A 27,885-nucleotide genomic window follows, 5' to 3' on the forward strand; every position below is an offset into this window, starting at 1 on the left:
CACATGCTCCCTGGGGACAGCGGTTCCGGGCACAGGCTGCTGAGGGGGCCGTGCCCGGAGCGCAGCCCAGCTCTGCTTCCGGCTGCAGGCCGGTCCCCCCGCCACAGCCCACCCGGGGCCCCAGACCCTGCCCACTCGCTCTGGCCCACTTGCCTGGACTCCAGCTCCTCCGTCGGCAGTGGGGCAGGGCCAGGCTGATGCCAGGGAGCACAGAGGGGCAGGTGGGGATGGCAGCTGGGCCCCCCCACCCCGGACACCGGTGGAGGCAGGCGCGAAAGCATGCACGGCGGGGGTCAGGCAGGGACGCGGGGCGGGGGCAGCCGCAGACCACAGGGCCTGGGCCGGGCACGCGGCACTTGCGTTTCTCTGACCGCCTGTGGCACAGGCGGCCGACCGAGGCTGCAGGACCCCGCCGCCCCCCAGGCTCAGATCGGCCGCGGGGCCGGGGCGGGTGATGTTCAGGCAGCGATGCTGAGCGGCACTAACACTCTCTTCTGGGGGGGCAGGGACAGGCAGCCAACGGGGAGGCAGGCAGCTGACCCCACTGCAGCCAGCTGGCCCCGGCCCAGAGCAGCCGGCAGCTGGGTGGGCCCAGCCCACGGCCATGCGGGCGCCCGCACCCTCGGCCATGCCCCGACCGTCTCGTGCATCAAAAAGCAGGAGCTGGGGCAGCCAGGCGAGCCTCATGCCGTGTGGGGAAGGCGGGCAGAGGGGCTTGGTGTCGGCTGCGGACACACGGGGGCTGACCGGGAGTTTGGACAGGTGGCCACCGCTTCTGCCCGGGCACCGCTCCGGCCGGAGCGGCCCTGCCGAACCAACTCGGAGCCAATTTAGGGAGGGGCTGGGAGACGCTGAGGTCTGAGGCCGAGCAGGGACACCTTGGGGGGGGGGCGGTAAATGACACAAGGGACATGGGGATGCGTGTCTGCAAGAACGGTCTACCCCGGCTGTTCCCGGGGGCCGCACGGAGGACTCGACGCGCCGCGGGGTGGGGGGAGGAGAGCGGCAGGTCCTGGCACACCCGCCGCGGCGCCAGGCCAGCGGCTGTGCAGTGGAGAGAGACCCCGCAGTCCGGGGCAACAGGGACCGCCAGAGCGAGGACGAGCTGTCGCGTGCAGACCCCAAGCACAGCAGGCTCCGTCTGCTTCAAGTGCGAGGACGCCACCAGGAGACGTCCGTCAGCCCACCCTAGGGCTGGGCAGGGGTCTCCAACCGGCGATGGGGACTGTGGCCGGAGAGGGACGGAGCCCCGGGGGGAAGGAGGGGTGCGGAGGGGCCTGCAGCGGAAGGCGGGTCAGGACCCAGCCGACCAGGGACGGCGGGGACAGCAGGGAGGGCGGAACACGCGTCTGGAGGCTGCCTGGTGACCCTCAGGCCCTGTCCGACCTGCGTGAAGACACGGCGTCCACACCCTAACCAAAGCCACCCATTGCGTGGGGACGGGCGCTCATGCTGCTGGCCTTCCAATCACGGTGCCACCTGCAGGTCAGCAGGGACACGCCACCTCCCGTGAACAGACTCGAGCCCAGGCTGGGCCGGGGGCTCCGGAGGGAGGGCCAGCACCCACCCTCCGCCCCCCGCTCCCCGGCACAGACGCGAGGGCAGGGCAGCGACGGCCCACCGACACACTCGGGCCTCGCCCGGGCCGTGCCCGTGAGGGCGCCGGCTGCGGGCGCTGTGTGCTGAGCAGCTGCACGTCTGGGGCAGCCCCCAGGGCGACCCGCAGCGGGGTCCAGACGCGTCTGGGACGCTCACAATGAATGTGTGTCACCCCGTCCTCGGATAATTAGCAATTACTTGGCAGTTGATACGCTGAACAGGTTTGTATTCAGGACGAACCTCAGGGAAGGGTGTGTGGGTGGGGGCTGGGCCGAGGCCTGTGCCGCGGGGGCCCTGCCCATGGCTGCAGGCGCTAACGGGCGCTGGATGCTGTGGTTTGGCGAGCGCCGTGGTTTTCTGCCCGTGAGGCGAGGGCCCCGCCTGCGCAGCTGCCCTCGGGGGCCCCGCAAACCCCAATCCTCGGCACATGGCCTTTCTTTTCCTGTCGGAACTTTCTACAGGCTCAGACCACCTGGGAGCTGTGCCCACGGTCTCGTGACCCGGCTCCAAAGGTGCCCCCGTGGCCTGGGCGCCAGGCCCAGGTTGGTGAGGAGCTGGCCACATGCTCTTTCCAGGACCTGCGGTGAGGCAGGCCCAGAGCCGGGCGGGGGCCAGGCGCTTCCCGCTCCTGCGTCCGACGGGCGGTTCTATCTCGGGTCGTGCGGAGAGGAAGAGGCCGCGGGCTGAAACGTGCCCCTGAGAGCACACAGGGCCCCAGGCCAGGCCGGGCAGACAGACTCGGGTCTGCCCCCAGCCCCCAGCCCCGCAGGACGCGCGCCAGCAGCGCCAGCCTCCCGATGCGGCCCCAGTGGGGCAGGCGATCGCGTCCCCCCCCAGCCCCGGCCGCCCAAGGACGACACGGACGCCGGGGCCCTCCCTCGGCAGAAGGGAGCGAGGGGGGGGACTGGCTCGCCCTCCTCTGCAAACCAGCGGCCCCCCAGCCAGCCTCTAGGGCTCGAACCGTTCTCTCCTCAGGCCTCAGCCGAGCCGTCTCCCCACGGCTCGGACACCGTGGCCGACTCCTGGGAGTCGGGCCCCGACCACAAACTCTGGGCCAGCCAGGGGCCCACCCACCCGGGACGCCTGGAGAGCGGACGGAGGCGGGGGTGCCGGCGTGGGCGGCGTGCGCGGTGCGGGCGGGCGGTCTGCTGCACACGCTCGCTGAGCTCCCGGAAGGCGGGTCTCGCCGTCACAGCGGCAGGACTGCAAAGCCCCCCCACCCCCCCGAGCAGGGAGCCGGGCAGGAGAGGCGGGAGCAGTGCCAGCCACCCCCAGCCAAGCGAGCTCAGCGGGGCGCTCGGGGCCCCGCGCCACCCCCGCCGCCCCGCCCCGTGCCCCGAGCCGCACGCGCGCGGGCCTCAGCGTGAGCAGTCCCGGGCCCCAACTGTGAACCTGCCCTGGGCCCTCGCGGGGGGCGCGTCGAGCCCGTGGGCGCGGAGCCTGGCGGTGGGGAGGAGGCTGAGCAGGACCTGGGCCACGGCCACTTGCGTCTGCTGCTGCTGCTGCTGGAGGAGCTGCTGCAGGAGCTGCAGCTGGTGACGCGAGGACAGGGGCGTCCTCGCAGCCGGGTCCTGTGTGGAGGACGGGGGCAGCAGCATCCTGGGCGAGGCTGTGGGCACGGGCTCCGGCGGCGCCACCTGGAGGAGCAGAGAAGGCCGGCGTGACCCTGGGCGGGGGCTGTGCGGGGGCCTTGCTCGCCCTGGCCCACGGCGGCACCCCCGGGGGTCCGAGCAAGCCGTCCGGGGGACCGAGGGCTGAGGCGTGTGTCCGGGTGAAGAGTGGCGCCCGGGCTGGGACCCCTCAGGGCCCGCCGCAGCGGAGGGATGCAGGAGGTGACCCGCCCTGCTTCTGGCTGTGCTGCGTGGCTCTGGGTGTGGAGAGACCTGCGTTTCCAGGACGCGGCCCCCACGCCGTGGTGCGGGGCGTGGGGCGCGGGAGCCTGCCCCCGCCCGGCTCCTCGGCCGCGTCCTGGGGTCAGCCCTGCCGCTCGCCAGGGTCCACGGGCACAGACGACAGGCTCTCCAGAGTAGATGGGCTCCTGCCTCTGACAGCCTGGCCGCCCACCGCCCCCAGCGAGGGGCCCACAACCCGCGTGGGCCGGGAGCCGGGGCGGGGCGTCTGTCAGACCTCGCCTTCCGGCCGTCTGCTCTGCCCTCAGAGTGGACTTTGTCTCGAGGACTTGGTCTCGTTCCTCGTCTGGCCTCAGGAGCCCGAGGGCCTCACGGCGCCCAGCCTCCGCGGCCGCCCGCCTACCTTGGAGTCTGCGTGGGAGCTGCCGTCCTTCCCTACGGCGTCCAGGTCGGTCACCCCTCGGCTGAAGTCCAGGCCATCCGCCCCGGGCAGCGGCACCTCCACGGCATCGATGTCCGTCTCCTCCGCGGCGGCGGCGGCGCTGGCCCTCTCGGCTCCCGGGAGCTGGCGGCCTGCAGGGGAGCAGAGAAGGCGGGCGGAGGACGGCCCCGGGCCCTGCTCCCCTGCCCACTGCCCGCCCTCTAGGACGGGGGAGCTGGGGGCGGTTTGTGTGCACCCCGCCCACCTTGCATGCGGGTCCTGCTCACAGTGCCCCCGAGTCAAGCCCGGCTCACTGCGGGGACCGGACGTCTGTCGGAGGAAGGGACTGGGAGGAGGAACTGAGGATCAGACAGCGGTGGTCTGTCTGCTAAGACAGGGGCACAGGTGTGGGGGCAGGATCAGGTGTGGGGGCAGGCAGAGATGAGGGGAGGCACAGGTGGGGGGGGAGACACAGGTCTGTAGGGGGGGCACAGGTGTGTGGGGGGACACAGGTGTGGGGGGGCACAGGTGTGGGGGGAAGCACAGGTGTGGGGGGCACAGGTGTGGGGGGGGGCACAGGTGTGGGGGGCACAGGTGTGGGGGGGCACAGGTGTGGGGGGAAGCACAAGTGTGGGGGGCACAGGTGTGGGGGGGCACAGGTGTGGGGGGCACAGGTGGGGGGGGCACAGGTGTGGGGGGCAGCACAGGTGTGGGGGTCACAGGTGTGGGGGGGCACAGGTGTGGGGGGAGGCACAGGTGTGGGGGGGCACAGGTGTGGGGGGGAGGCACAGGTGTGGGGGGGCACAGGTGTGGGGGGCACAGGTGTGGGGGGGCACAGGTGTGGGGGGAGGCACAGGTGTGGGGGGGCACAGGTATGGGGGAAGCACAGGTGTGGAGGCACAGGTGCGGGGGGAGGCACAGGTGTGGGGGGCACAGGTGTGGGGGGCACAGGTGTGGGGGGCACAGGTGGGGGGCACAGGTGTGGGGGGCACAGGTGTGGGGGGCACAGGTGTGGGGGGAGGCAGAGGTGTGGGGGGGGCACAGGTGTGGGGGGGGCACAGGTGGGGGCACAGATGTGGGGGTCACAGGTGTGGGGGGCACAGGTGTGGGGGGGCACAGGTGTGGGGGGCACAGGTGTGGGGGGAGGCACAGGTGTGGGGGGGCACAGGTGGGGGGGGCACAGGTGGGGGTCACAGGTGTGGGGGTCACAGGTGTGGGGGGGCACAGGTGTGGGGGGGCACAGGTGTGGGGGGCACAGGTGTGGGGAGGCACAGGTGTGGGGGAAGCACAGGTGTGTGGGGGCACAGGTGTGGGGGGGCACAGGTGTGGGGGGGCACAGGTGTGGGGGGAGGCACAGGTGTGGGGGGAAGCACAGGTGTGGGGGGGCACAGGTGTGGGGGGAGGCACAAGTGTATGAGGGAGGTACAGGTGTGGGGGTCACAGGTGGCAAGAGGTCAGCGAGGTGCCTGCCCCTCAGGGTGAGCAGGGCGCCCGATCCAGCAGGTGTAAGAGGAACACAGGGAACCCCCATCCAGACGACGAGCGCTGGCAGAAGCCCCACTCTGGCCCGCGGCGCCGGCTGCTGCCTCCGGGGCAACGGGCCTCTCCCAGGAAACCCTCTCAGGAGTCAAGGAGACGCACGGGGCGGGCGGCCCCGCCTGGCTCTGAGCCCCGGCACGGCCGGGGCAGCTGCTGCCCAGACCAAAGGCGACCGGCCCTTGGGGTCGGGGCCAGGCAGGAACGGGCAGCGGGGGCGGAGGACGACACCCAGCGCCCTGTCCAGCCCCCGGGGGCCCCTCCTCTGCGGGGGGCGCGAAGAGCAGCAGCAATGGAGCACCGCCCGATGGGGGTGCAGGGTCCTTGACAAGAAGAACCCTGCCAACCACAGGTCTGCCCTGGAGCGCCAGGCGCCCCGGACAGCGGGAACCCCAGGGGTCCCCAGCACACCTGGGAAGCCCCAGTGGGGGAGAGCTGTGCCCCGGGAGTCTGGGGACAGCGAGTGAGCAGGTGGGGCCCCGAGGGGGGGACTGAGAGGCAGCGAGCCGCCGTCCCCCCGGCGAATGCCTCCCGCCCGGGGCGGCAGTGTCCTCAACACTAGCACTCAAAGCAGGGCAGCCTGGTGGCCGTGGCTCCGCCCTGCGGACAGAGGGCACCTGGTAGCCGCTCGGCGTGGACCTGCCACAGAACCGTGGGCTCCCGCCCCGCAGAGGCGGTCCTTCGCCCTTGGAACCGGGGCGCCTGCCCACAGGCTTTCAGGGGAGAGTAACGTGTAGGTCCGCGGACGCCACGGAAAGCACGTCGCCCCTACAACCAGTCGGGGGAAGGCTCTCCTAGGTCAAAGACTGGCCTCCCCGAACCAGGAGGGAATTCCGCCAGAAGGCGACCTTTGGACTCGCCCTCGGCTCCGCCCTGCGACCTCACCTGCGGCCTCACCGCCCCCCACCGGCACGGAGCCGTCCCTCCACAGGAACCTGCGTGTGCGCGTGCGCGTCTCCCTGACCGACTCAGCGCCCGGGACTCCACAGGCCGCAGCCACGTCCGCGCGAGGGAGGCAGGGCCCCTGCAGGTGCCAGCGCGCCCCCCGGGGAGCAGAGCCAGCACCGGCGGGACCGCAGCCTGGCCTCCGGGAGGGGCGCCCCCGGCGCGGGGCCCGAAGGGCTGCCCCCCGTGGGCCCAGGTGTTCCCGCACGTAGAAGGTCAAGGACATCCTTCTCAGGCGGCAGGACACTGGACACTGACGGTGCCGACACAGTGCAGGTCTCACGGGTGCCGCTGTGACCCGAGAGAACCGTCACCCAGAAGGTGGCGTTGTTTCTATGTTTCAGTCTGGCTTCTCCAGCCTCCCAGGTTGAAAAAGCAGCGACGGTCGGGTAACGCCCACAGGGAGGGTGAGCAGAACTACCGGCGTTAACGCAGGACAAGGAGCCCTGCAGGTGATTAGAGATTCGCGTCCCCTCTGTTTGATGACGACGCTTTTGAGCAGAACTTCCCTGCGAGCCAGACCTGGCAGCAGCGGCTCTGCCTCTGAAGTGCGAGGCCCGCGGCGGGGCGCACAGGCCCCCCCTTCCCAAAGTTTAAACGCGGCTGCCTGTCCGCCGCAAAACCGGCGAGCGCTCCCGCGAGCAACAGGAACCTAGAGGGCAGCAGGGGCGACGCCGGGCCCCGGGCCCACTGCCCCCCGTCCCCGCGCCGCGGCGCTGGCCTACCTGCGTCCCCGGAGCCGCGGCTGCCCCTCTCGCTGTCCCCGTCCTCCTGGCCGTCCGCGCTCTGCTGCGTGTGCTGCAGGCTCAGCTTGTGGCACACCTCGAAGGCCTGCCCCACCGTCCGGACGATCCGCATCGCTTGGCTCTGGGGGCGAGAGGGGGCCGTGGGGGCCTCGGCGAGGGCACAGGGTGGCAGGGGCAGGCGCAGGATGGGGCGGGGGCGGACCTGAGCTGGGAGCGGCCACAGGGAGAGACGGGCACCTGGGCGTCCGACGTGCACACTCACAGAGAAGAGTGTGGGGACACTGTCCCTTCCCGACACGCTCCAGACATTGTCACCACAGCTCTGAAAGAGCCGGTCAGTGGAAGGGACAAAGCAAGTGCCCCGGCCGCAACGCGGCCCAACCCCTCCTCCCAGCGCAGCAGCGGAGCCCTCTGCCGGCCGCCACCCACCACAAGCTCCGCGGGCTCGGTCGCGGGAGCGTCCCCTTTCTGCTGGGCGTGGCAGGTGCCTGGAGCCCCGCACGCCCAGGGCCGCCGTGCCTGAGGCTGAGACCCCGAGGTCTCAACAGCAGGGGCTGCTGGAACCCGGAGCCCGACACGCTGGAACAGGGCGGCCGCCTTAGCCGAGCGGACTCCTCACCTGGGCCCGTGGCGCCGCTTCCCTTCTGCTGCGTTTTGCCGTTTAACCTCCTCCCTGAACAGCCCAAGGGCAGAGCCTGGGCCAGGAGAGGAGAGGAGGGGAGAGGAGGCCGGGCGCCCGTCCACGAGGCCCAAGGACCCGGGTCCCGCAGCCCGAGGAGGGGCCGCACGCAGGCACCGGGCTCGGTCTGCACGGTGGATCCCGGCTGCCACCAGGCGGCTGCTCCGCTCTCCCTGCCTCTCAGACTCAGATGAGCTCATGCTGGGACCTGCGGCCCCATCCGCCCAACATTCCGCCACCTCGGACGGTCTGACCGCGGGGCAGCGGGACCCCGCAGCCGGGCGAGGCTCTCACGAGCGCGGGCGTCCCCGCCCCAGGAGAGGCAGACCGCCACACGGCGTCCAGCTCTACGCCGAGCCGTCAGGTCCGGTGGGGCAGCCACGCAACTCGCCGCGGGTGCGCCCTCCACACCACGGACCGTGCCCAGGCCTCCCCGGGGCCGCCTCCGCGGCGCTCTCGGCCCTGGACCCCGTGCGGGAGCAGCGCCGCGGTCCACCCACTGCCGCTGCGACCCACCGGGCTCCCGTGCTGTGACCCAAGCCAGGGCCCCCTGCGTCCTCCACTCTGGGCCGGGGCGCCTTGACCGACAGCCGCCCGCACGCCTGCTCGGGGCCTCCGTCCCCTCCTGCAGGCGACCCTCCGCTGCAGCCACGTCCAGTGCCCTCGCAGCTCGGCTCCTGCCCAACGCTGACTCCGCGCGTGCCTGCTCGTCGCTCCCCGACGTGCGGGGGGACGGTCATCTGAGCGAGGCCGGAGGGCCGTGGGCCTGGGTGGGTCCCCACAGCCCGGTGCTGGACCAGAGCCTCTGCTTCTGTCCAGCCGCAACTGGCTCCCACCTCCAAAGGGCAGGGCGCGGCGGGCCGCTCCTCCCCCCCCCCCCCCGCAGCCTGCTGGGTCGAAGGCACACCCGCCCTCCCTGCGCGGGTACCTGACCGGAGCAGGCCACCTGTCCTAAGTGGGGAGCCCCCCGTGTCCCCCCAGCCTCGTTTCCAAGTCTACAAAAGGCGGCTCAGAGGGCCTGCGCCCGGCCGGCCGGGCCAAGCACACACGGTTTCTCACACCTCCATGGGCAACTGAGCTGAGCCAGGAACCCGAGTGCCAGGGTGGAAAGGAGAAGACTCTGCTCCCCGGGCCCCTCAGGCCTTCTGCTGACCTGCCCTCTGTGGCTCCTCTTCCCCGCCGCGCCCACCGCCAGCCCAGCACGCCGCAGCGAGGGCGCGCCTGGTGCCTGCAAGCAGGGCAGGGCCCGACACAGAGCCCCCGCCCAGGCTGCGCTTAGGTTCCGACTTTCGGGGGTTTTCGCTCTTAGGCACCTTTCCAAGAGGCAGACAAGGAAGACGTGGTCAAGGGGGGTGACTTGCAGGGGACACATGTTGAGCTCCATTCCTCATTGCGCATACACGGGCCAGGCCCTCCGTCACGTTGACACCATGCCGTTGGGCTGGCCTCTCCGCCCCGGCGGCGACCCCCGGAGCGTGGGCCCAGCGCCCGCCCTTCAAGTCCGGCTGCACCGTGAGGTCCAGTCACCTCGGCCGCCGCCGCCCACTCTCAGGCCCTCCCAGGAAGGACACGCAGCGGCTCCTGCTGCCTCTGGCCCCCGCCCCGCCGTGACTCGCTTTCAGGATGACAGCGAGCGTTCAAGGCCCTCAATCCAGTGTCCCTGAGTCTGGGGGACAGGCCGGGGCGGAGCTTCTAAACGTCTGCAGAAGGAAGCACCCAGGGCCAGCGAGGGGACACAGCAGGGGGGAGCGGCGCCCCAGGGCCGGCTTTCTCTGGCCTCTGCAGCCGACCGGGGCTGGCGGGACGCGCTGGGGGGCGAGCACAGGGCAGCCTGGGCTCCAGCTCCCGCCCGGCCGCCTTGCAGGGACAAGCGTCCGAGCCAGGCCGTGGGTGGCCCGTCAGAAAGCGGGTGGGCCCCACGGGTCCTCCCCCCGCTCCCCCGGTGTCACTCGGACACCTCAGTGCGCTCACCGACACGGGCTGCCGGTGCCCGCCTCCCCGGCTCCCTCGGAACGGGAGCAGGCTGGGGGAGCCGACGCGAGCACCTCCCCCCCCCCGCCTCCTCACGGGCGGTGGGGGGACGGCCCAGCCCTCAGCCCCGTCCGTACTGCCCCCCTGCCTCCGGGGCACGCCTGCGGCGTCACTGGGAAAGCGGGTCGGTGACGTCGATGGCCTGTCCTCTGCCCCCAGAGGGACAAACACAGGCTGAGGAGGGGCCCCCAGTGCGTGGGGCACACAGGGAGCACCCAAGACACGCTTCCCTCTGAGCGGGGAGTCCACGCAGCGGAGGGCAACGAAGGCGCGACACAGTTCCGGCAGGTGGGGGTCGCTCTGTCAGGAACAGAGGCAGAGCGTGAGGGAGCCGGCCCGCGTCAGAGCCGGCCCCCGAGGGGCAGAAGGGCGCGCCTGGTCCCGCGGCCTTGGGTCCGAGCTCCTGGGCGGGGTCTGCTCCAAGGACCCTGGGCGGGGCCCTGGTCTGCGCCCTGGGGCTGCTGCCTCTCCTCCATCTGCCCTCTCCTGGCGCGGACCACACCCCAAAGAGCCCTCCTCACTGAGGACAGGGTCGGCTACGCTGCCTCGCTGCCTTGCGCCTCACAAACAGTGGCGTCCACCGAGAAATGCCCCCGCCCCCGCCGTGCTAGGGTCGGAGGGCTGGACGGCTCGCGTCTCCGGACGGCCCCGTGAGCAGAGGCCGGCGTCCGTTGCCGCGGAGAAATCTGCCTTCAGGGGGTTCCACACGCGCACCTTCATGGGGCCAGACGGCTGGAAGGTCGGGGGCAGGGGCTGTGCTCCCTCCTGGGTGCCGTCGGCCACGCTGGCCCTGCCTGTGCTGCCTGCCCCACGAGCCCCCCGGCAGGACCACGGGTCCCGCCGGCCCCCTGGCGGGCGGGGACCCCACGTGCTGGGCCTTCAGAGACAGATCTCTGACCAAGAGCCGCTGCGGGCCCCCAGGTCACAGGTAGGCCGCTGCTCGGGACCACAGGCAGGCCTCAGGAGGCCCCCGCGGAGGGTCCCCGGCGTGGAAGGTCGCAGGTGTGCGCTGCAGGTGCGCCGCACAGGACACAAGCAGGGTGCTGTCCAGCGGCCTTTTTCAGCTCCAGGGCCTGGCTGTTCTCTCGAACTTACTAGATGTTTTCCAGAAGCAGAATTTTGGTACAAATCCAGAGCGGTTTCGCTTAAGCCCCTGAAAGCACTTGGCCTCGTGGATCGTCTTCCCTCAGCAACCCCAAGGCGGCCGCGCGCTCCCCGTTGCCCGGATGCGCCGGCCGTGGTTGCTGGGCTGCCTTGGGAGCTGGGAGGACGCGCCAGCCTCGGAGCAGCGCCCGGCCGCACGTGGAGACGCCGGCACGCAGGGAGATGCCGGCGGCGGGCATCTCCGTGGAAACCCAACAGTGCCCCACTTCCCCACTGCGCGCAGACATGTTTCCTCAAACCGCCTTCCGACGCACAGCAACAGGCCCCCAGGCCCCCGCGCCGCTCGGCGCGGGTCAGGGCGCAGCAGCAGCTCTTCCCCCTGGGAGCTGTCACTGCCGGACGGGTCCCCGCGGTCGGCACTGACTGCGGGAGGGAGGGGCGTCCCCTCAGGGCCGACAAGGCTGCAGGGGCAGCTGACTCCCGCCCTTCCTGGTCCAAGAAAAGTTACAGTCGGCCATGGATTTAGTTTCTGTTCTCCTGGCGCCTGACCGTGCGGTCGGTGGGCCCTGCAAACTCCGGGAATCTCAGTCCTGCGCACGCGTGGAGAAGGGTCATCGCGAGTCTCACTCTGCCACTGACTTGACCAACGACCTCGGGCACCGGTCCGAGGGCCACCCCTGGGAAAGCTCTCGGCTCCAGGGCCCGTGGACGCGACGAGGAGGGTCAGCGGGCAGGTCAGGGAAGGAGGCGTGGACACTGGAAGTGCAGGTGCCCGTGCGGACGAGGATGACAGTGACGACGGCGGGAGAGGGGGGACAGAGCGGCACACGTCTCACGAGTGTCTTTACTCGCCGAGCAGCCCTGGACTCGACGGGGCTTACACGCCGCTCTGTCCCAGCCGGGGACCCGCAGACACGCAGCCCTCCCAGGGCGTGTGCACACGGCTGCGGGGGCCGGTGGCGGACAGAGGACCCAGAGCGAGAGAGCCGACCCCGCGGACGCCGGGAGACCCGGGGAAAGCGACGTGACAGGAAGGTCACCGTGCAAGAGCGGCCTCCCAGGACCGCCGACCCCGCGCACACTGCCTGAGGACACCCCGGTCCTGCGGTGCGGCCCCGCGTGGGGTCACCGCGCTGTGGCCGGGCCCCGGTGCGTGGGTCAGCTCCGGCCTGTCCCCCGGGGCGCAGGCCCGATGGCAAACGTGCCCACGCGTCTGTAAGCAGCTGAGCACGAAGGCCGCCAAAACGGAAGGGAGCGCCACGATCGGGGGGCGATGGCACGCGACAGGGACGCCCCCCGGCCCCCAGCCCCGATGTCGCCTGTCGCCCGGGAGCCAGGTCAGCGGGGGGCGGGGGGGGCCCTGGGGCCCTCTGAGGAAAACAACAGGTGGCTCGTGACGGTCTCTTTACCTTCTTCTTGGACTTGAAGACGTTGCACCTGAAGACGTTGCTGGCACCGTCCCGGGCGATGTAGCTGAAGATCTTCAAGTCCTGGGAGTCATGGGAGACGTAGAAGATCCTGCAGGAAAAGCAACAGAAACGTGTGCGGAGGACGGCGGCGGGCGCTGCGCACATGGAGAGCCCGCGGTTGGGAGCCCGGGGACAGGGCTCGCCGGCCCGGCGGCTCGCGGGCACCGACCCCGGCCCGAGGTGGGGTGGGCGCAGGGACCCCGCGCTGTGACCGTCCTGCCCACGTGCCGGCCCGCAGAAAACAGCTCTGCCCTCCTCAGAGCAAGGGGCCTGCAGGAGCCGGGGGCGGGGCGGAGCCGGCGCACCCCCTCCCCCGCAGAGCGCTGAGCCCGCCAGCAAACGCAGGCGCCCCCTCCGGGAGCCACGCGCCCTCCAGTGACCGTGGGTCCAAGCACCAGCCGCAGGGGCTCCAGGCCTGGCCCGCGCTTCCCGACGCACCCCCGACCGCCCCCCGACGCCCCAGATTCGTCCTGCCCCCGGCGCAGTCGCCGGCTGGCAAAGGTCCCCCTCTCCCGAGCTGCCCCCGTGGGGCCGCATGCGGGGCCGCGTCCTCGACCCCCCTCCCTGTCCTCTGGTTCCGGTGGCGCCGGCTGGACTCTGAGGCCGGTGTGTCCCTGCGACGCCCTCCTGCCCTCCGCTCCACGGCGCCCCCTGGGCGCACGGCCCGCATGCCCGCCGGGCCGTCTGCGGCCTCGGTCCCTGCTGCCCAGCGGACCCCGCACGCGGCGCTCTGGGCGGCCCGCCCAGCGGCGTTTTCGAGCACGAGGCCTGTCACTCCTCACGGAAGCCACGCCCAGCGTCCCACTGTCCTCCGGACCAGCTCTCTCTGGCTCGTCTCCCCGAACCGGACCCGCGACGTCCTGCTTTTGGGGCGGCAGTGACGCCCCTCCAGCCTTTAGGACGTGATCAGAGGCGCCCCCCCGCCACCTCCGGGCTGCTGCCCCCGGGCTCCCCTGTCCCCGGGCACACGCCTCACATCGGGACACCCACGGCAGCTCCTTGAGGGAGGAGGCCACGCCCCGGGCCCCCAGCGCCGCTGCACGCGGCCCCGTCTCGCCGCCGTCCCCGCCCGTGTTCCCTCGGACGGCCAGGCCACGTGTCCTCACCGGCCCTTCCACGGTCTCACGGCCGCTCTGCTCTGATCGCCCCTCCCCCCGTTCACGGGCCCCCCTGCCCTGGGGGTCCCCCAGGGCGAGTCCCTGCAGCCCCTGCCTCCTCCTGCCACCCTCGCGCACCCCAGACAGCCCCCGGCTCAGGCCGCCACTGGCACAAACGCTGAGCAGCCACAGAGCCGGGCCACCGTCCCCGCGTCCGGCGCCTGAGGTGCTGGGACGCCTTGTTGGCCGGTCACCACACTGGGCCGTGCTGCCGGCCTGCCCCCCGTGCAGCCTGGCAAGCAGCCTGGCTCTGGGGCCACAGACACCCCAAGACCCCGGCTGCCGAGAGGGACGCAGACGCCCGCGCCGCTGTCCCCGTGCCCGCGCAGACCTCCAGCAGGAAGTGAGCCGTCAGCTGCGCTTCAGATCCAGTGGCAGCCGGACGAGCGCTCGCTCACCCCGGAAGCCTGGCCGGGCGCCTGCCAGCCTGTCCAGCGGCTGATCTGCTTCAGCGTCACAGCTGTGACACGCTCCTCCCTCCGTCCCCCTGCGGCCAGCCTGCCGGCCGTGGCCACAGCCACGGGACGTCCAGGGGCCGGCGCCCCGAGAGGGCGACTTCGTCTGCCCAGCCCTGGACAGACAGGCAGGCACAGCCGCGCCCTCACGACCAAGCCCCGCACACAGGGCGAGCGAGGCCTTAACGTCTCTCCCACAAGGCGACCTCCCTGTGCAACTCTCCCCTCTGGGCCTTCAGATCCGAGGTCCGCCGGCGGACAGGCCTGTCCTCTGCCTCGAGGCCCGGCCCCCACGGCAGCCGGGTGTGCGGCCTCAGACGCCGGGCCCGCTGTCCCCGCGCCCTGCACGGTTCGTTCTCTTGCTTTCAAGGCAACGGACACCTTTCCTCAGGTGGAGGGAGGGCCAGGCGTAGACGGGTCCAGGGCAACACGGTCGCCGCCGAGAGCACACAGCCCTCACCCGCACCCCGACCTGCACGGGCCCGTGAGCGTGTGCGACCAGGCGGAGCCCGCGGGGGCCCCTGGCTCCCCACCCCCGACCCCGCGCAGAGAAAGGAGGTCACGTGACTTCGCCCGTGCCCATTAGAACACGCGTCCTTGCCGTTCTGAAGTTAACATGCTGTGTGACCGCCCCCAGTCCCCTCCCGCCGGGTGGCGTCCGGCGCTCTGCCAGCAGGCGTAGGCTGGTGGGCGGGTGCACTCACCCCTCCGCGTTCAGCGCTCGATGTGCCTACAGAACAAACGCACCACCTCCTGGGAATTCGGCCAAGGCCTAAAAAATCACTTCAATTTACTGGATATGGATTGAGCATAATCATGTGCGAGACAGCGGTCAAGGAGACAGAAAGACTGAGGTAGTTCCTGCCAAAAAACGGGAGACGGGGCACAGGCAGCTGCAAGAGCACAAAGAGGCAGCCGGTCTGAGCCGCAGCGGGGGTGGGGCCTCGGGGGGCGGCGGGGGGGAGAGGCCTGGGGGCGTGGCTGCAGATTAGCCTGGGGAGGTGACCGAGAATGTGACGAACTTGAGGGCAGACTCTGAGCCCACCAGGCTGGACGCGATCCCTCGCAGCCGGATCCCCCGGGCCCCAGCAGGCGCAGGCACCGCTGACAGTGCGGCCTTCCCTCCCCTCATCCTGAACACCACGCGCGGCCCTCGGGCCCCGTCACCCTGGGGTCCTCCTCCCCGGCTCCGCAGCCGAGGCCAATCCGGCCAGAAAGGAAGCCCAGGCTCCTGGCCGGCCGCACCCGCGCCTTGGCCTCTGCGCTGTGGGGCAGAACGGCTGAGCCGCCAGAAGGCCGCAGGGTGACGCTGGCGCCCCACGGTCCTGTCCACGCTCAGGGCTGTGGCCGACGCCCCGCATCCTGCGACCGCAGGGCCCCCGGGACCGGAAGCCCCTGCTGCCACACACCCTCTCCCTTCGGCGACCTGCGGCCCACCCACCCGGATGCTCGCGCGGACCCGCTGCCGCGGCCAACGACGGAGGCTCAGTCATCTCCCCTCCTACAGGACGGCAGCCAGCGGCAGGTGTCCCAGCTTGAGAGGCAAAGCCCGGCAGCGGCTCACGGCGCCTGCTGGTGCTGGGGCTCCAGCCTCGGACCCGAGCCTCTAGGGGCCTGTGCACCACCCAGGGCTCGGGAGGCGGCTTCTCCAGACGCCTAAAGGCGGAGGCCAGGCCTGCCTGGTGGGCACCCAGCCAGCGCCTCCACCCCCACCCCCGCCGTCGGGGAGGGGCCGGGAGAACGGCGGGTTCGACTCACACAGGCCGCAGACTCCGCAGGGCTTTGCCCGAGTTCTGCACTGAACCCCTTTCCTCCTCCTGGGGGAGCCGCCCGCCCCGACGCCGGCAGCGTCCGTCTCGCGAGGTTTTCTCACGTCGGCCCGACTGGGTTTCCCGTTAGCGGTGCCCTGGCCTCAGGGCCGGCAGAGCGGCAGCCGGGCTCTGCCCTCGTGCCGGAGCCCTTGCCACGCGGGGCTGTGCTTCCGCCCCCCGACAGGACGGAAGGCTCGGCGGCCTTCCCGCGAGGGCCACGTCCACAGAGCCCCGGCGGCTCCCGGCTGAGGGGGCCACGCAGCGTCCACGGAGCGCCTGCTCTGCACTACAGGCCCGTCCGGGCCCCGGGGCCCTGGAAACACCCGCCTTCGCGAAGCTCCTGTCCCAGGACCAAGTGTCTGCCTTTGGCAGGACGGAGGTCCCTGGGGAGCCTGCCCCGCCTCCCAGACAAGCCGACCCCCCCGCACCTGCTCTCCGTGGTGACAGTCTCTCCCGACCCTCCCCGCTGCCTCCTGCTGCCGTCAGCCCGTCCAACCGTCTTCCCCGTGGTTCCGAGGTCACAGCAACCTCTCCCCGTTCACCCGGGGCCACCGCAGCCCTGGGCCACCCCTCCCTCGGGAGCTCTGAGGGCCCAGCCCCGCGGGGCGTCGGGGCCCAGCCGCAGCGGCGACATCGGACTCCCAGGAGCGGCTGCGCACTCCTGTGCAGCGTGGGACTCGGACGGGCGTCGGGGACCCGGCCCTGCCCTCCTCGCACGGCCTCCTCGCGGCCTCGCGTTTTGTAACGAGCACGTGCCACTCTGGGGGCTTCACCCCTGCCTCCGCCCTGCTCCCTGGACACGCCCCCGAGAGCGACGGCGGCAGAGTGGACGTGTGAGGACCCGGCAGGAGGCTGCGCCAACCGCCCCTGCGCTCGGGCGCTGTGCACTGTGGCGGGCGCCAGCCCGTGAGCGGGGAGGGGGGGAGGGGACCCGCCTGCGGCACGGCCCACGGGCGGGTGGGGACCAGCCCGCCCCGGGGCATCGCAGCGCTGCTGGCCGTGCACGGGGGCAGAGCCAGCTGCTCAGGAAAGACGGGGGTGCACAGGACCACGCCTGACGGGAGGAACCCAAACGCGAGGACCATGGCCGGGGGGCGGGGACTGTGGAAGGAGCCGGAAGCAACGTGCCTGGAGGTGAGGGGACGGCACACGCCCTGCTGGCTGGGGGGCCGCCGAGAGCTGGCGGGTGGGCCCGAGCGGGCGAGCAGGGCGAGCGCGCGGCCTCGGGAGCGGACAGAGGGCGCGGGCCGCCGGACGGGCGCGAGGGCGGTGACGGCTCCGGCAAAAGGGACACAAGGCGCGAGGTCTCGGACCACAGCCCGGCAGGCACCTCCCTGGGGCCTCGGTGCAGCCGGGCAGGGGGAGGGGCCTCCTCGACGTCAGAGACAAGGCGCGCTCCCTCCCGGGACACGACGTCAGAGACAAGGCGCGCTCCCTCCCGGGCTGGTGTCCGCACAACACAAGGTCTCGGGGACACGCACGGGAAGCCTTCGCGTTCAGACTCGGGGGCCGCCCGCCTGCCGCCGTGTCCGCTCGCACCTGTAGATGGGGTCTTGCATCACCAGCATCTTGCTCTCGTCCCACGTCCACTCCTTCTTCTGCAACAAAAGAAACTGTAAATGAATGAGTCAGGCGTGTCCTCGGCTGCGGGAGCAGGGCGCACGCCACGCTGCAGACACACGGGGAGCCCTCGCGCTCGCTCCCAGCCCCTGCACCTCCCCCACCAGCCACGCCAGAGGCCTGCCATTGGCCGTTCGAAGGACACGTGTGAACGTCCAGTGTCCGGTCTCCTCGCCGCCGCCAGCACTGGAGGCAAGTGTCCCCTGGGCGCAGAGGCCAACCTGGCCAGGATGTGGCGGAGGAGCAGGAGGAGAGACACTGTTTCGGGGGCCGGAAACCCGGGCCCTGCAGGCCCCCCCCCAGGTGGGGTCGGCACGGGGCATTTCCTGGGGAGCGGCCTTTCTCTGAAGCTCTGAAGAGGCCGGCACACGCCCAGCGACATGCGGTGGGAGGGGAGCAGGGCAGGCCTGGCTCGGCTGCAGCTCCGCCACCGGACAGGGGGTCTGGGGGCTGGGGTCCTGCCTGAGCCTCGTTCTCTTGCAGGACGAGCCTAGCGAAGGCCCCGCCTGCTGGGACAGCCGAGAGGTTGACGAGGGCGCAGGACGTCAGGCAGGGCCCGGGGCCCACATCCCACGGCCTGGGACCGCCGGCGGTCACCGCGCCGTGTGCAGTGACCCTCAGCAGCTCGTCGCTCTGCTCCCCCCCCGCCAGGCAGAGAGACGGAGAGGAGGCGGGCCTGGCCCGACGCGGGCAGCTGCGGCCGCCGTCTGCCCGAGAGGAGCCGCAGCAGCCAGTCGCACGATCGATCCTGCGGCCAGGGCCCGGGCTGACAGCCAGCTGCCCGTCCTGCCTGGAAGCCTCGTCCCTGGCACAGGAAGGCCCTTCCGGGACGCTGCCTGCGGGGCCCCACTGTTATGGGTTTACAAGGGAAACCACACGAAAGTGCGCCGCGGGGTCCGCTGGTAGGAAAGCCCCAGGACCGCGCTCAGGACCGGCCTCCCGCACTCAGAACCGCACTCCGCGGCGAGCGGCGCGGCTGCAGGCGTCAGCAGTGGGAGCCGTCACCTCACAGGTGCAGCAGGGACCGCGGCTCGGGCCTAGCGGGAGCCGAAGGGGACGTGCATACAGGGGCACTGGAGTGACGCCTGGGGTCCCAGTAGCTGTGTTCACGCCACAACCCTGAGCTTCACAGGCGTTCGAGGTTCTCTATCTGCGGACGACATCGCTCTTACTGCACAGCAGTTACTACTGTGTTGCTGCTACTGCACAGTTGTCATTGTGCAGTTATTACGTAGCTGTCATTGTGGAGTTATTATATAGTCGTTCTTGTATCACTATCATAGTTGTTACTGTACAGCTGTATTGTTGTCACAGAGTTGTTATTGTATAGTTGTGTTGTTACATAGTTGTATAGTTGTTACTGTTGTATAGTTGTTATTGTTGTGTAGTTGTTGTTACATAGTTGCTGTTATTGTGTAGTTGAAGCTCAGGGACCACAAGGCCAGGGTGGGCAGAGCCAGGACTAGAACCCGGGTCTCAGCTCAGCTGAGGGACCCCCACACACCACCTGGCCCAGAGGCAATCAGTCTGCCGTCTGTGGGCGGAGGCACCAATCCGTAGAGGGCATCAGGCCGCACGGGGCCTGGGGCCTGGGGCCCGGGGCCGAGGGTCACCAAGGACCAGCGCGGCCGCTTCTGCACCTACAGCTGCCTGGCTAGAGGTCTGGCTGCTGACCTGACCTGGACAGCCACCACCGGGACCTGCCAAGGGCTCCTTTCCTTGAAGACAAGAGGGCACGTCCACTCTCAGTTCTACAGGCACGCAGGGAGGCGGCGTCAGCACGCCCGCGCCCCCGAGGGCTGTCCCGAGGGAGCGAGAGGCACAGGACGGGCGGCAGTCGACAAGCCCCATCCGTCACAGGAAGTGTCCCCAAACACGGCGATCAGAGGCACCACCCGGAGCTCGGCAGGCCCTGCAGCGGACGCCAGGCGCGGGCGGGGTGGACAGGCTCAACCGAGGCCCCCCTTCCAACGCGGTCCGATCTCGGCGGACCAGTCAGACCCCTGCTCTGGCCAGCAGAGGCTGCGCCCACACTGGGGTCCCACGGCTCCCTGGGGGGGACGCGGCGGGGGGGGGCCCGCCTCTGCCAGGCAACCCCTCAGCATAGTCCGCCTGTGTCGTGTGATCTCGGGCAGACTCACACTCCGAGCTCGGGTTCTCCACACACAGGGCGGGGATGACAGGTAGACAGTACGTGGCTCGCGGGGACACAGGAGACGGGCCCCTCAGGGCAAAGCCGGGAAGGCACCCGTGTTCAGGCCAGAGCTGTGCCAAGGTACCCAAAGGGACAGGACAGCCCAGGTCAGGGGGCCTTGAGACAGAGCCCAACAAAGCGAACAGAGGCGGCGTTCGGTCGGGCGGAGAGGCGCGGCAGCGCGGCGGGGTGGGGGCAGGGCGCCCCAGGCCCGGAGCCGGATGGGGCCGCGGCCCCCGGGGAGGTCTGCGGAGTCAGGTGCCCCGGCAGCTCTCACCGTCCTCGCAGCTGTGGGTTCTGAGGGAGTTAGTTCCTTACAAACGGGGGTCCTCCTCTATTTATTTCCTGTTCACCTCTACCCCTGTATCCATAAACTCTTTCTAGAACCAACCCTAAATACATGCAGGGAGCGTGAGAGGACAGGTTTTGGCTCCTTATGTGGGTCGAGACCCCTGTTAAGTGCACAGTGTCCAGGGATGGAGGGACCGGGCCACCTCGGGAAGGAGGGACACACATCCCTGTCACGGGCCGGTCCCACGCTGGGTGAGGCCTTCTGCAAGGAGGCAGCGGCGTCACAAGAGGACACACAAGAGGACAGTCCTTGAACATCCCCCCGACCACTGACACCCAGGCCCACGCCACCCACGACTGCGGGTCTGTCTCAGGTGCGAGTCGCTGGAATCAAAGACGACGTGGGCGTGGATGAGCGGCAGCCTGCGAGGCCCTCGCGTTCGCACGCGGCGGTGCCGCCAGCAGCAAGCGAAACCAAAGTCCTCCGCCGAGCCCGGCGACGGGAAGGCTCCCCCCAGGGCCTCTGTCGGCCAGGTCCCCTTCTGCTTCCTTTTGGGAACACACCCCCTCCCCTGCCCACCGTGCGACTGCCGCCTCCCCCGGGCTGACGCCATTCCCTCCCCCACGGCACACGCACACGAGACAGCCAGTTGTCGAACCACAGCGCACACCCACGCGCAACCCACTCACAGGAGGGCCGGCCACGCGTGACGCCTCCCGGCCCCCGCGCCGCGCCCAGCCCTCCCGCACCCTGAGTGCGGCTGGGCCCAGAGGGGCCGCTTCTGCGGTGGGCTGACTGCTGCAGCTGGGACGGGGGAGGGCACGGGGACACGTGGCGCTGGCTGCCACGTCCCACGGAGGGGGCAGTGCGGAGGGGGCCCACCCCCGCTGAGCCCCGCTGCCGATCGCCACCAGCCTTGATCGTTCCCAAGATCAAGACTCAGAGGCGACCTTATCGTGTGAGCGCGGGTGCACGCACGCTGTGTGGGGGCTGGTGAACACGAGGGCACCGGGCCCCGAGGCCCAGCCTGGCTCCGCGGCGACGGCGGCCCCGCCCCACCCCGGACCCTGGCTCAGAGCCACTCACCTTCTTCTTCTTCTTCAGAATCACCTTCACTCCGTCCACCGAAACCATGATGCTCACTTTCTTCTTCTTGACGTTCTTCGCCTTGAACTCGTACTGCGGGAGAGAAGGTAACAGGGAAGCGCAGTCAGAACGGAGCACCTGCCCGGCCCTGCTGCTGGCGACGCCGCCGGAAGGGCCGCGGGCGGCCCGGGTGCTGGGGCGGCCCCTGCGGACACGGGGCACCGAGCGCGTCGGCAGGCGGGGGCTCGGGCACTCCGGGTCGGAGCAGCCACTCTGAGCGGCACCGGTCCCGCCGCTCGGCCCTCAGGCAGGACCACGGAATGGACCTAACATCCCCGACCACGTGAAAACAGTGCCTGGACAGTCTCGTCAGGGACCCAGAACCGTCCCTAGGCCGCGACGCCGACTACTGTGGCTCTAGGACCTCAGCTCCGCGCTTCCCACGCGTCCCCCGACACCTGCTGCACGGGTCAGTCCTCGGCTGTCCCATCTGCCCGCACAGCCCCTGCCCTCCCCTCCCCCGGCAGCGAAGCCGAGCAGCACGCAGGGCTGGAGCCTCTGCCGGCTTCGCGCCGCCCCTGCCGCCTGGTCTGAGCGAGCAGGCGCCCGCCCACCAGGCCCCGGCCTGCCCGTGTCCCCAGACGACCGGCAGTGGCCACCCCTCTCCCGCTTCTTTGGCCACCTTCCCACCAGCTTCGCTGACCCTGGGGCCCTTCATAACCAGGGCCCCATGCCTACCCTGAGGCTGGCGAGGGGCGCCCGGCCAGCCCCCCGCGGCGCCGCTGGAACCCGTCCCTTCCGCCTGCAGTTTTGCCGCTGTGGCTGTGCCTTTCGATCCCTCGTCTTGAAAACTCTGAACGCCAAGGAACCTCCCTCAGAAACTGGAACAGCCCTGGCATCAGCGCTGTGCACGCAGCCCCGGGAGCACGTGGGGTGCGAGGGAACGCAGGGACCACATGGACAAGCGGGGTGACCGAAGGCGCATGGGTGGCTCCAGCATCCTCGTCGCCGCAGCCGGGATGCTCCACCCCTGGCAGGGCCCCTGGGTGCTGCTGACACGGCTCTCTGACCGTCCCCCCCGCAACCAGCCGGCCACCAAGGCAGCAAGGGACTCCCCCGAACCTGCCCGCACGGCACCGCGACCTTGGCCTTGCGGCCCCACCACCACGAGCACTGAGCATCTGACGCTGTAGGCCGCCCAGCCTGACCGGCCCAGCCCCGCGCCCCTCACTCACGGATCCACGCACACGTTAGCCCCGGAGCAGCCAGCCCGCAAGCGCGGTAAACCGCCGTGAGTCATCGTGGCCTGGAACCTGGAGGGGCCCCCCTGCCCAGCGATTTTCAGAGCCAACGGGTAAACTGCGTTACATCACTAAGAGTCTCAACATCTTGTAAACACACCCCATGGTTTTCGCTGGAATAGCAACAAGGGGAGTTATGAAGACAGGCAACCGTTAGGTGTGGTTCTCAATCATCTTCGGCTGTTAAAACAATTCAAATATCACACACCGTGACAGTCGAGAGAGTGAGACCTAAGATCTAAACAAGAACCAAAAACAGCAGGGTGATCGGTAAACTCAGGGGCAGCCTTTCCCGGCCGCCTCCTCTTTAGGAACAGACGGTGCCGGGGGCGGGGGGCTGGCCAGTCTCGCCGGTCTCGGGCGCACATTCCGACACCGTGCGTGTGCGTCGCGTCGCGGCCGCCCGTGGCGTCTCAGATGCGATGCTGCTTGGCTGCGCCCTGGCTCTGACCCGCCCGTTGTGACCTGCAGGCCCCCCACCACATCCCTGACACCGAGGGCGCGAGGAGCGGGCCCCTGTCTCGGGGCCCAGCGCCCACGCCCCACCGACCCTGTCGCGGGCGTCACGGGCTCCCACGGCTCCGCGCCGACAGAGGGGCCCAGAGACGGACGTCCCCCTCATTCCTCTGCGGACGGGGGCCGGGCTTCCTCGGGTGCCCTCTCCACGGGCCGGGAGCCCGAGGGCCTCGGGTCAGAGCCACGCAAGGCAGGGTTTACGTCACCACCACACGCTCACTCCCGCGCACGGCAGCCCAGGGCCACTTCCCCTCAGGCACGCGTCACGTCTCAAGTGGCTGACAGCAGGGCCCAGGAGCCACTGCAGAGGTGACACTGGACTCCGTCACTGGCCAAGAACTGCGGCACCTCCGTGGGCACTAAGCTTGTTTGTCCCCAGGACCTCACTGTTTCCAGGGAAACGCCACCACCAACTTTCAAAGCAGAAGAGCTGCCAGGTGGCTGCAGGGGACCAGGCCCAGGGGCCGCGGTGGGCTGGGCAGCGAGCGCAGGGGCTGCGTGGAGGCGGCCTTAGCGTCTCGGAGAAAGACACAATCCCGAGCGCAGCGTTTGAAAAGTTACAAGGAAGCGGGGCACAAGCGCAGCGAGGGACTGCGAGGGCGACACTCCTTTCTGAAACACTCCACGTGGTGCACGCCCGGCGTGAATGAAAACTCTTCGTAAGATAAGAACTGAAACATACACTTTTTAATGGTTTAATACTTTTTCAAACATTTAAAACATTTTTTAAAGATTTTATTTTAGAGAGAGGGGGAGGGAGGGAGAAAAAGAAAGAAAAAAAAACATCCCTGTGCGGTTGCTGCTCACGCGCCCCCTGCTGGGGACCTGGTCCCCGACCCAGGCCTGGGGCCTGACTGGGAACCGAACTGGTGACCCCTCGGTGCGCAGGCCAGCGCTCGGTCCACTGAGCCCCGCCGGCCAGGGCGCAAACGTTTAATCCTTTGTAAGGGCATTTCACTTTGTGCATTTATATACGGTGAACTTAACCTAATTGCAAGCAAATTTCAATGGTTATTTCGGTAGTTCAACTAAGAAAATAATATCATATGTGGTCAAATTGCACAACAAAACCTAAGAACCAGGCCACAGTAGTGTGAATACTGAATGATGCAACCACATTTATGAAAATGGACACAAAGAAATTGGCCAAGTCGAATGATTACATAAAAGTTGAGCTAAATACTTTCAAAAGCGTCCACAGAAATGCAAGTTCACGGAGAAGGGAACGGGCCACCCGCGGCCGCCTCTGCTTACGTGGGCCTCCGAGCTGCACGGGTCCGGTCGGGACGGCCCACTGTGCATGCGGAGCCGCGCACATTCTTCAAGTGTTTATAATTAATCATCTGATTTACTTCCCCAGAAACATCTCAGGAATGCCTTTCTGGCTGTGGGAGGGTCTTTCCAAAGACTGGCAACGCTGACCAACTCAGTCACCCGAAAGGAACCAGCCCAGAAAAGACGAGGGTGCAGCCCGTGTGCTCCGGGGGCCCCATGGGCACGAACCCGCGCCCTCCTGTCCCGGACGGCGAGGCTGCGGAGCCCACGGCCTGCCTCCTCCCGCCCCAGCGCCACGGCAAGGGTCCCCTTCCAGGGTCCAAACAGAAGGCCCCGAGCAGGGAGCCAGCGAGCTCCGTCTGCGCCCCAGGAAGCAGCCCAGGAAGTGTCAACGAGGTGCGCGGGGCGCTCCCGAGTGAGAAGCACCTGCGGGCGAGGGCCGGCGCCCCCTGCAGGGGTCCCTGTTCACCCCATCACGGCAGGACGCATCCGGTCCCCCCCGACCGGTGGCCCTGCTCAGCCGCTCCCGGTCCCCAGGAAGCCCAGCCCCAGGTGGCCCTGACTTTACAAACTCAGAGACAAGGATGCGAATGTTTCATCAGAAACTGCTGTTGGAACAGTGGAGGGGAGTCAAGGGCCGCGCTCCGGAGCGCGGGGGCGACGCCTGCGTAAACCGGGCAGCTCAGGTCCAGAGGCCGGGAGCTGAGCCTGCTCCACGGCTGGACCATCTGCCAGCAGTCGGCAAGGCCGGGGCGTCTGTGGGCGCCGAGGGGGCCGGGGCGGGCGCAGCTTGTCCTGGGCGGGGCTCCCTCAGAGGCGGCGCAGCAGCCAGCCCGTCTGCACACTGCGCCCCGACCACGGCTGGGTCCGCTGGGCACCTGCTGCTGGACTCGAGGCGTCACACGCAGCCGCGGGGGGCCGAGAAAAGCACCCCCGCTCCCCGTGACCCCCATGCGGGGTGGAGGCCAGCTCTCTGTCCACAGGGCCATGGCACCGGGAGCCAAAGGAATTGGCGGAGGCTGCGCCCGGAGAGCCTGCACCCCATGCTGGTGCATTCGGGGGACAAAGGCCCTCCAGCTGCGCCCAGCTGCTCTGGAGACGAAGGCCTTTATGCAGGTCTCCAAGGAGATGACTCAGATGCTGTTACCATAGAGACCGTTGCTACCATCCATTGTCCACCACCCCTTGGTGGAAGGCGGAGGGGTGCGGGGGGCAAGGGAGGAAGAAACTGGAAGACTTGGAGTTAAGTCAAGATGGAAAGAACGCGCGGAGGTTTGTCCCCTAGGGCCTCCGTGGTGGATGTGACAAGACCTCCGCCCCCCACAGCAGAGGGACCGGGCGCGCAGTGTGAGGGTTTGCCGTTGTTTGTGTCGGTGGGACTCGGTGGGCCCAGTGGCACACGCAATGGCCTCGCCCGCCTGCCTGGGCCCCAGGCTCGGCAGAGGACCACGTAGGTTTGCAGGTCTCAGCACCGCCCTGGCCACAGCGCGGCGGCAGGATCGCGGGAAACCGGTGCACGCCGTCTGCCCCTCCCCACTGCGGACCCCCTCAGGTGGGAGGGGCGGCAAAGCCCTTCTGTGGTCCACGCCGGCCTCGCAGGACCCGCCGCCAGCAGCGTCGCTCCGAACCCAGCGAGAGCCGCGGAGGGGCAACGGCAAAGGCCTCAAAGCAGGTCCCGGCGGACACGCGGGCTCCCGGCCAGGAGGTCCGAAGGGATGAAGGTCCCCCGACCCTTGTGAGCTTGGCTGCAGCACGTTCCCGGGAAACGACTTGAGAGGGTCAAGAGCCGGGGAGAGGGATCCCAGCCAGAAGCCACTGTTCTCGGGCCCCTTGACCACAAACGCTCGGGCACCCTAACCCTGCACACGCCGCCGCCGCCACCTGGACAACTGCCGCCCTGACAGCGGGACGGCGCCTTTCCTGGCGGCGGGAACACCCGTCACCGAGCCCAGGCGCCTGAGGGGCGTGAGCTCCCCACCCCGGCTCGCGCCTCGAGCTGCCGGAGGGCCTGGCCCGTGTGCTCTGCCCGCAGCACCGGCGACCACCTCCAGTGAGCCGCTCGCCGCCCGCCCTGTCCCTGTGTGTTTACGTGTGTGACCACAAGGTCCTGGAACACAGGCCCGGACCGCGTCCCACTTCCTGTGTGGGTCCCCACAGCTGCCACCTGTCAGCAGCTCAGGAAGCACGAACTCTGGGGCAAGCCTTGGCCCCCCGCGCCCCCCAGAGAAGCCCTGGTTGTCTCTGGGCAGCAGCGGGACGGCCCGGCCGCCCTCGCAGCCGCCTCTCCTCCCGGCCCCACGGCCGACTCTCGGGAAGACTCCCAGCCACGGGGGCACGGGCTGCCGTCTTGACGAGAGGTCCTAGGGACCGAGGACAGCTTTCCCCCAAAGTGTGTTAACGCTGGCGGAGGTATAATGCTGCTGCGGAGCTAGCGGTTGGGGCAAGGCTGAGGGAATCCAACTTCACTATTGTCACGAAAGAACCAACCTGGGGCCGAGAGAAAAGGGCCACCCTCCCTCTGTCCCTCTGTGCCTCCCTCGACACAGACACGCCGAAAGCAAGCCAGCCCCCGGGCCTGAGCACAGCTCCGTCTGCCCATCTGTCTGCAAACCTGGTGACTCTGAGGGTCTGAAAGAGCCCGTCCCCAGAGCGGCGTCTGGGGCTGTCACCATCCCAGGCCTCTGCGTGGGGCGTCGCTCCCTTCCCGTCAGCGCAAACGCCTGCATGCGGGATGGCCGTGCGACACGGTCGGCGTGCGCTTCGCCTTTTAAGAAGTCGCCACGCTGTTTTCCGAAGACGCTGCGCCTCGCTCTGTCCCCACCAGCGGCGAGAGTCCCGGGCCCGCGTCCGCCCCGGCGCCTGACGCGGCCGGTCATCGCCATTCCAGCCTCTCCCGCAGTTCCCCACGGCGCCTCTGACTCGCGTTCTCCTAATGACTAATGACACTGAACATCTCTTCATGGGCCTGTGTGCCACCTGTGTATCTTCTTCGGTGATGTGTCTGTTCAAATCTTTGATGCATTGCTGAAATTGGGTTATTTTCTTACTATTGAATTTTGAGAACCTTTTCTACGTTCTGGATGCAAGTCCGTCAGACAAGGACGTCCCCAGCTTCCCATGAAGACACAGAGCCCTGACGCTTCCCCCGCCCCTCCCCCGCGCCCAAAGCACCCCGCCCCAACCCCCGCCGCCCGCGGTGGTCGAGCGTCCACCGGGCATGTCAACGGGAGCGGGCAGCGGGCCGTCCTCTCTCCCCCGGCGCCGCCTGATCACAGACGGCCAGGGAGCAGGATGTCCCCCCACATCCCTGAGGATGGGTGTGCACGCGTGTTTGCATGCATCTGAGCACATGTGCGTGTGTGCACGCCGGGCGGAGCCCCGCCACGGACCGCGGTCCCCTCTGAGCCCCTGAGCAGGCCACACGGGGAGCTGCTCATGCCACTCACTTCCCCTCACAGGGAAGGACTCCTGTTTCTCCCCAAGACCAAAAGCGACAACAAGCGTCTGTCTGTGGAGGGCACCGCAGCTTCTCAAAGCACGAGGCTGCCGGCCCCACATCCTGGCCCCGGCCCCGGCCCGCGCTTGGGTCCGCCCATGCTGGGCGCTCTGTCCTGAACGGGACTTGGCCTTAACTCTCTTAAAGAGAGTTTTAACAGTCTTCGCTCCCACCAAGCAACTGCCAGGGGCAGGGCGGTTCCAGGCAGAGAGGCAGACTCAACCCGGTCACGTGCGCCTTACGTCTGGACCGACCGATGTCCTCGCCAGGCCGGCCCCGAGCAGGGGACGGGCCCAGGCCCA

At 69.4% G+C, this 27,885-nt stretch overlaps 1 protein-coding gene across 3 annotated transcripts in view; it reads right to left on the reverse strand.

Annotated features, from left to right (window-relative positions):
* Nucleotides 1–27,885, reverse strand: part of NOS1AP (nitric oxide synthase 1 adaptor protein) — an 86,393-nt gene that overhangs the window by 12,445 nt on the left and 46,063 nt on the right. For 2 of the 3 annotated variants that reach the window (XM_054587582.1, XM_054587583.1), the window contains exons 3-8: nt 20,996–21,088; nt 17,343–17,416; nt 12,321–12,429; nt 7,077–7,218; nt 3,853–4,022; nt 3,069–3,236 (exon numbers count right to left, since the gene is read on the reverse strand). In XM_054587582.1, the coding sequence (XP_054443557.1) occupies nt 3,069–3,236; nt 3,853–4,022; nt 7,077–7,218; nt 12,321–12,429; nt 17,343–17,416; nt 20,996–21,088 (756 nt within the window). The remainder of the gene's footprint in view (nt 1–3,068; nt 3,237–3,852; nt 4,023–7,076; nt 7,219–12,320; nt 12,430–17,342; nt 17,417–20,995; nt 21,089–27,885) is intronic. The other variant, XM_054587584.1, reaches the window with a different exon arrangement.

The sequence above is a fragment of the Pteronotus mesoamericanus genome, unplaced genomic scaffold, assembly GCF_021234165.1.
Source record: "Pteronotus mesoamericanus isolate MK-2021 breed Mesoamerican mustached bat unplaced genomic scaffold, CSHL_Meso_final scaffold_1186, whole genome shotgun sequence".
Classification (NCBI taxonomy): Eukaryota; Metazoa; Chordata; class Mammalia; order Chiroptera; family Mormoopidae; genus Pteronotus; species Pteronotus mesoamericanus.